This window comes from Helianthus annuus, chromosome 7, assembly GCF_002127325.2.
Source record: "Helianthus annuus cultivar XRQ/B chromosome 7, HanXRQr2.0-SUNRISE, whole genome shotgun sequence".
NCBI lineage: Eukaryota > Viridiplantae > Streptophyta > Magnoliopsida > Asterales > Asteraceae > Helianthus > Helianthus annuus.
The window spans coordinates 132987264-132995658 of NC_035439.2; the positions used below are offsets into that span (position 1 = coordinate 132987264).

An 8395-nucleotide genomic window follows, 5' to 3' on the forward strand; every position below is an offset into this window, starting at 1 on the left:
TCTTCTTGAATTCTCATTCCACTTCCACCATAACCCTCTGTTTCTTATTTTCTTGACATTCCTCCGATCACCATTTCCCCTTCAACTATGAGTCGTACCGGCCGTTTGGCGATCCGATCAGTCTTGACAGCGAAGGACTTGGAGTCCTTTGTCAAGACTTACAATATTCCTGAGCGTTTCTCTCCTACCTTGCCGGGTCCTGATGAACCGGCTGAATGTACACCGGACCGGATTCCCCTTTATACATTAGCATTCTCTTCTTGTGGAGTCCGGTATCCCCTTTCATCTTTCAAGATTGCCTTGTTGCGTCACTTTGGGGTACATTTCTCTCAGTTGCATCCCCTAGGGTTTATGAGAGTGGTGCACTTTTAGTTGTCTTGTGTGGCCATTTCCGGCGAGCCATCTGTCCCTTTATTCTGTATGTTTTATAAATTGATCTCCGATGGGGATTTGTTCACCTTTGCCAAATGGCAGAATAGTGTGTCGAAACCTTGCTATACCTTTATGCCAACTTCCACTTACCCCAAAGAATGGATGAGTAGATTTATCTTTGTTTCGGCTACCATGATACCGGAGTCTCCACCACCAAGAGATGTTGAGGCCGCCATTGAAGACATTGTTCCCACCTTGTCTGCTAATGAAACCGTCCAGTGGAAGCATATGTGTGAAAACCCGACGAGGGCTTTTACCTTTTCTGAGGGGATCCTGGCCATGGGAGGCTTGAGCCCTTCCTACTCAGTTCGTCCCAAGGCTTTTTTCGGCAAGAAAGGTATCTTCTTGCCCTAGATTTACTGCTATCTGTTTTCACTCTTTGGTATCTGTGCAGTCATCTTTAGTATCATTTCTTATGCAGAGTTAACTTTGTGGAGATTGCTTTAAGGGGATTCTAAGGATGTGAAGTTTGTAATTGGTGATGAGATTGATCCGGGTTTGAACCGGAGCGTAGGCATGCAGGTTACTAGAGGGTCTGCTCAGGCCGGGGGCTTTGTTGCTGTGGAAGGAGGTGAGGGGACCTCCTCCGATGGGGAGGAGAGTTCCCTTGATCTTCCTCCCGTTAAGCATTCTTGTCAAAGTGATGATGAAGATCTGGAGGTCCGTTTGGTCCGTAAGAGGAAAGCTGTAAGTCCTAAACCAGCCCCTGCTCCTCGTGATATCCGGCAGAGGCTCCGGAGTGCTAGCGGACAGAAACCCCCTCCTTCAACAAAGGCTGCTTCTGAGCTTCCCCCTGTTGGGGTTAAGGGTTCGTTGTCTAAGCACCTGCGGTCCTCTAGCCTTGTGAGTGCACCCTTGTTGGTGAGCTTATTTTTCCTTTTACTTGTTGCCTTATATTTTTTTTTTACATTTGGGGAGGTATTTGATACTTCCTTTTTTTATCTGAGTAGGGAAGTTCTCATGATCCAATAGAGATTCCTACTGGCCCCTCCTCTTCCCGTGTTCGGGACAAAACTCCAGAAGTAAGCATTGCCCGCATTACCTCAGCTTTTGAGATTTCTCCTCATCATGCTACTGGGACAAGTAAATCTTCTCAGTTTGAGGGTCTTGCTCATCGATCCCCTTTCGCTCCCCTGTTTGCTGATGCCATCCCCCTTACCTATGTCCCTAAGTGGAAAATAACTCACTCTTCGGTGATAGGGACCCCTGAGACTGCCAGGGATTTTTTGAGTCATGTTGTCCCTCCCTCTCATAGGTTTATGAATTCTGTTTTGAGGAATGAACTTTTTGAGGATCAATACAGCATGTCACTTTGTGAAAGCTTTTTCAGGGGTGCCGGCATGTTGCAGAGGGTTGATGATTTGAGCAGGGCGAATGAAGAACTCAAGAGTGAACTCAAGGCTTCCCAGTCTGTTGTTGTCGACCTTCGATGTCAAGTGGTTGAGGCTGAGCGAAAATTGCAAGAGGAGAAGGTACATAGCCTTTCTCCCCCCCTTTTTTTTTATTTTCCGATTGCTTTTGGATTCTTTATAATGTTTTTTTGCATAGGGGGCTGGAGCAATGTTGGAGCGGAGGGAGCAAGCTTGGGAGAGGGAGATGGCGGTGTTGGCAGGGGAGAAGGAAGAGTTAGCCGCTGAGCTAAAGCATCTGAAGGAGGTCGGCTCCGTTTCTCAGGAGCATCTGAACACTATGTATGTTGATTATGGGATAGATTCTGATGATAACCACCGATTGGCTAAAGAGAAGCGTTGGTTAATCACTGAGGGTTTCGGAGCTTTCCTTACTGTTGTCGCTCAGTCGGAGGATTTTAAGAATGCCCTGTTTTCCTCTGCTGGTCCCTCGTCTCCGAAGTCTTTGTCTGGGGGTGGTTCCCAGTGATTTTTGAACATTAACCTCTTTCGATATGGTTGTAACCTGGATAATTACTTACCCTAGAATACTTTAAACTTTTTTGGTGTTTGGAAGGAGAACCTTTGTGTAGGGGTTCTCCTGAGTACTTAATCATATAACCTATGACTGTATGTTGCTATCCTGCCTCTTGTTTACTTTTTGTTGTGTTTTTTTTCATTTTGCAGGAGCTTTTTGCCAGGGATCGGGTCAGCACTTTTCTAAAGACTTTTTGAGCTGTTAGGAAGAAGCCGTGCTTTAGTCTTTTTGTTATGTTTGTTGACTTGTATGTTAGTTGTTTTTGCCAAAGTCAGTAAGGCTTCGCATTGTACATTTACTTTGCAAATAAATAAAGAGAGACTTCTTTTTGTAGCTTGTTTACAGAAGTGTGTTGTGCTTATGGTTTGTTTGGTAAACCAGGATTGTCTGTTCGAGGCCAATCCCTGGACAAGTTTATAATGTAGGATTATGTTTTTTGGTTTGTTTGTCCGTTTTCTTTGGGTTGGCTAGACCCTATTTTTGCCCCACAGCCGGGCGTTTGGTATATTTGGTATACCTTGTACACGTGTGTTTGTTTTATTGTTAGGTTTATACCCGTTTTGGGCACGTCTGCCCTGGTATAGCACCTGTTGTTTAGCCAAAAGAGGACAAGTGGATTGTCCGTTTGTCATTCACTTCTTTGGGGACTAAGTTACCCGTACAAGTTTTTACAAAAGATTTTATCTTTGGGTATGCCCCAGACTAACAGTTAATCATTACAAAAGTGGCTCCCTGGCCGTTTTTCCTGGGGGATGAACCCCTCATATGTGATACTTCCTTTAGTTGCATGAGGTTCCATGTCCTGGGGACCTCCTTGCCTTGGAGCATTTCCAGCTTGCAACTTCCTTTGTCGTTTGCCCATGTAACCCGGTAAGGCCCTTCCCAATTGGGCCCTAGCTTCCCGGTGTTTTCTTGTAGGCTGGCTTCGTTTGATCTTAGGACCAAATCTCCTGGGACGAGGTTAAGCTTTTTCATTTTTGCGTTGTAATAACTTTCAAGCTGCTTCTTGTACTTAGCCTCCTTGACTGCTGCCACTTCTCTCCTTTCTTCAAGCAGATTCAGGTTCATCCGGAGGTCTTGCTCGTTTTCGGCCTCACTGAGCTTTATCCTGGCAGTTGGGGATCCTATTTCAGCCGGGATGACAGCCTCCATCCCGTAAGTTAAGTTGAAAGGAGTCTCCCCGTTGCAGTCTTTAGGGGTGGTCCTATATGCCCATAACACAAATGGCAGTTCCTCCAGCCATCCTTTTTGCTTTCTTCCGAGTCTCCCTTTCATCCCTTTGATAACGCTTTGATTTGCTCTCTCCACTAGCCCGTTGCTCTGGGCGTGGGTGACGGAAGTGAACACTTGTTGTATGTGCATTTGTTCGCACCATGGTCTGAAGGGTTTTCCAACAAATTGTACGCCATTGTCACTCACGAGCTCCTTAGGGACACCATATCTGCAGATAATGTTGTCTAACACAAACCGCCTCATTTGTTCCCTGGTTATTTTTGCCAAGGGTCTCGCTTCTATCCACTTGGTAAAATAATCGATGGCAACTACCGCATATTTGACCCCTCCTAGACCCTCTGGGAATGGCCCGATTATGTCGATGGCCCACTTTTGGAAGGGCCAAGACGTTGAGACGGATATCATGGGGTGTTTGTGGCGATGAGTCATTGGTGCGTGGATCTGGCAATTGTCACATCTTTTAATCTCCTCAGATGTTGTTTCATACATTCGAGGGCAATAGAATCCTGCATTCATTGCCTTTGCTACTACCGTCCTTGGCCCCAAATGCATTCCACAAATCCTCTCATGTATTTTTCTGATCACATACTTAGCTTCTTCCATGTCGATGCACTTCAAGGATGGGCCCGGGTATGATCTTCGGTAAAGTTCTCCATCAACCAGCTTATACTGTAAGGCTTTGACTCTTACCTTCCTTGCTGCCCAGACTCCTTCGGGTAACGTTCCGCCTCTGAGGAATTTTGCAATCGGTGTCATCCATGTTTCTTGTGCGTTTTCGACTGCAGCCACCTCTTCTGTGCTGAGAGAAGGGGAAGTTAGTACCTCCACTTTGACTTCTCTGGTTAGATGGTCAAATGCCACTAAGGCCAGTTTGCTGAGGGCATCAGATTTTATGTTTCTCCCGCGGGGGATGTATTCTAACTTGAAGGTCTTGAAAGCTTTGGCTGTCTCTTTTACCTTTGCTACATACTGAGCCATGGTGTTGTCTTTTGCCTCGTATTCCCCTTGGTATTGTTTGACCACTAACTGCGAGTCGGTACTGGCTTCTACATGCCTCGCTTTCATGTTCTGGGCCAGCCTCATTCCTGCCAAGAGGGCTTCGTACTCCGCAGTGTTGGTGGTGTTTTCAAAATCTAACCTGATGGCGTAGGTTAGCTCAACTCCTCCAGGGCTTGTTAACGTAATGCCCACTCCACTCCCTTCTTCGCTAGAGGCTCCGTCTGTGAGTAGTTTCCACACAGCCTCGTCTTCCTTCTCTTTCTCTTCCCTTTCCAAGGCCTCCCATCTTAAAAGTTCTTTTTCCTCATCCTCGGGGACTTCTGCTAAGAAATCGGCCAGTATTTGTCCTTTCATGGTTGTCCTGGGTTTGAACTCCAAGGAGTGTTCCCCCAGCTCTACGGCCCACTTAGCCAGCCGCCCCGACAACTCCGGCCTCCTTAGCACTTTTTGGAGGGGTTGGTCTGTCATTAAGGTGATTTTATGTCCTTGTAAGTACCTTCTGAGCCTTCGGGATGCAAAGACGAGAGCTAGAGCCAGTTTCTCTAGGGGCATATAGCGTTCCTCGGGGCCCTTGAGGGTTCTGCTAATGAAATATATTGGTATCTGCTTTCCCTCCCGTTCCACCATCATAATCGCACTTATGGTTGTTTTTGAGGCCGATAGATACAAGAGTAGATGCTCCCCGGGTACTGGGGTGGCTAGGGTTGGGAGTTTGCAGATGTAAGCCTTCATTTCTTGAAAAGTGGTTTCTGCCTCGGAGGTCCACTTAAACTTGTCTGTTTGAAGGCACTCCTTCAGCACCTTCATGAAGGGAAGGGTCCTGTTTGCGACTTTTGACAAAAAGCGGTTTAAGGCGGTTAGCCTTCCGTTCAGCTGCTGGATGTCTTTCAAGGACCTGGGGGACCGCATTTCAGCCACAGCTTGAGTTTTTTCCAGGTTAGCTTTGATTCCACCCTTAGTGACCACCACCCTCAGGAATTTCCCTTTTTCTACCCCAAAACAGCACTTCCCAGGGTTTAGCTTCATATTAACATCTTGCATGGTACGGATAGTTTCAGCTATGACATCTATCATGGCCATTTCAGTCAGACTCTTGATAATGATGTCATCGACGTACACCTCCAGGTTTCGTCCCCGTTGTTCTCTGAAGAGGGTATTCATGAACCTTTGATAGGTGGCCCCATCATTTTTGAGGCCGAAGGGCATTTTGGTATAACAAAATGTCCCCTCATCTGTGATGAAGGCGGTCTTTTCCTCATCTTCTACTGATATCTGTATCTGATGATAGCCTTTGTAGGCATTCAAGAAGCACTTCAGGGGATATTGAGATAAGGAGTCCACCTGGACGTCTATCTCTGGAAGGGGGTAGCAGTCCTTGGGGCACACTTTGTTTAGATCTTGAAAGTCGATGCACATCCTCCATCCCCCGTCTTTCTTTTGAACCATAACCGGGTTTGCAACCCAGGATGGGTACTTCACTTCTCTGACTATTCCGGCTCTGAGCAGTTTCCTGGTCTCCTCGCAGGCGGCCCTCCTTTTGCTGGGGCCATGCTTCGCTTCTTCTGCTTGACTGGCTTTGCCCAGGTGTATGTATTGAGTCGGTGTTCGGTTAAGCTTCTTGGGATTCCTGTCATATCTCCATGTTGGAATGCAAATACATCTATGTTGAGGAGTAGTAACTCTTTGAGAGCACTCTTGCACTTGTCACTCAGGTGACTTCCTACTTTGACCGTTTGTTCCGGGAATCTATCACAAAGGACCCACTCCTCGACCCCCTCCTTCTGGGGCTTCTCAGATGTCTCCCCCTCAGACACGGAGGAAATTACTTCGTATGCAGATTTCACCCAAGCCAAGCCTTTTGGCGTCTGGAACACTAAAGCTCCGTGTGGGGTCGATGCTTGTGCTTGTAGGTCCCCAATCCCAGGTCTTCCTAGGATTGCATTGTACTTTGAGGGTGCCCGGACCACTGTGAAAGTCAGGTTTATAGTTCGGACGTGATCCCCTACCCCGACTGTGAATGGGAGCCTGATTTTTCCCAGGGGGTGTGACACACTGTTGTTGAAACCTACTAAGGGGATAGAGTCCTCCTCGAGCCGATCTCTTACATCTCTGTCAAATCTGAGGAAACAGTGTTCATATATTACCTCAACTCCAGATCCCCCGTCCACGTGTATTCTGGACACCTTGTGACCAGCTATTATGGCTGAGATGTTGAGAGGGAGTCGTTGTACTTCGTTTTCCTCCAGGTATGGCATCAAGATGGGAGCTTTCATGTGGTTCGGGGAGCCCAGAATTCTGGCCTTTACACTTCTAGTGGTATCAAGTCCATCCCTCCTTCTAATCATGTCAACATCTGCCCTTCCAGGCTCCCTCACATCTTTCCCTTTGCGATCCCCCCCTCCTTCCTTTATTTCCTTAACCAAATGGGCCAGTTTTCCCGTTTTCACCGCGGCCTTTATTTCTCTCCTTAGATACATGCAATCATCAGTTTTGTGGCCAAACCCTTTGTGGAAGTCACAATACTCATTTGGTTGTGCCTTTGGCCCGGGTTTTATGGGTGGTGGCCTTGGGAAGGAGCCCTTCACCCTCTCAGTAACCAATATTTCACTTGGGGTTTTGGTAAGAGGGGTGAAGCTGTCAGAGTAGGGGGGATGGGCCTCTTCCCCGAGGCCTATATGGGGAGTACGAGGGCCTTGTTCTATCATGCAACATTCTATCAAAAGCAGGTTTTCTTGAGTAAGGTGTACCTTTTTCGGGAGGCTTTGCAACCGTGGTGAGCCTTCGGGGTGTGGTGTCCATCTCCTTAGCTTTGCTAACTGTGTCTTTATCCCTGACAAAGGCTCTGACTCTGTCCATGAGGTTGTCAAATGAATGTGGGAATTCCTCTCCCAGCTTCTTGCATAGTTGTGCATGTTTTAACCCGTTAATGAAACTGCTGATCTTCATGACCTCCGGGACGTCCTTGATATTCATGCTTTCCTTGACAAACCTCTCCATGTACTGGTCAATTCGCTCATTGTCCCTCTGTCTTATGTGCAGAATCTCGTTTGGGTTCTTGACCACTTTCCTCTGCTGACCAAAGTTTCTTAGAAATTTTTCACTTAACTCTTCATAGCTGTCGATCCCTCCGAGGGGAAGGCTGTCAAACCAGAGCCTTGCCCCCTCCGTCAGGGTCTGCACAAACATGTGGCACCAAACCGGCATGGGCCACCGCCCCAGTTGTCCTGCACCTCTGAAGGCATGGAGATGGTCCTCGGGATCTCTAGTCCCGTCATACCTGTCGAAGTTTGGAGGTAGCTTTGTCTTAGGGGGCATGGGTGCTTCAGCGATCCTTCTAGTGAATTTCGAAATTTCAGCTAAGTCTTTAGGGAGGTAGGGTTGATCCAGACCATCACCACCTTGACCTTCCTTCTCCATTTCTTTCCCTTTTTCCTTCTTTCCTGCAAAGAGATCCTCCCTCTCTTCCGAGGACATCTGCCTGAGGGCAGTCATAAACGTTTCCAGTGGGTCACTACCACTGCCCTTGTTTTGTGGGTCTACCCCTTCCTGGTTGGAAGGTGTGTCGAAGGACAGTCTAGCCCTGAGGCTGTTAAGCTTTTCTTGTCTCTCTAAATCTTCGAGGCACTTTTTTAGCTTTTCCTTGTGCATGGCAACAAAATCTGGAGTGATGGTCTCCTTTCTTTCCAGAACCTCCACTTGGTTTTCGTTTTCTTCTTCGTGTGTTATATCTTCCATTGTGACCTTATCCTGGTCGTTCTGTACTGTCTGGATGATACGTGAACCGGGTGGAGTAGCCATGTTGCTG

General features: G+C 47.3%; 1 protein-coding gene across 1 annotated transcript; it reads right to left on the reverse strand.

Moving 5' to 3' along the window:
- Positions 1 to 3060: 3060 nt before the first annotated feature.
- Positions 3061 to 6006, reverse strand: LOC110866969. Its single transcript, XM_022116112.1, has one exon. It carries the CDS (start codon positions 6004 to 6006, stop codon positions 3061 to 3063), a length of 2946 nt encoding a protein of 981 aa, XP_021971804.1.
- Between the last annotated feature and the right edge of the window lie 2389 nt (positions 6007 to 8395).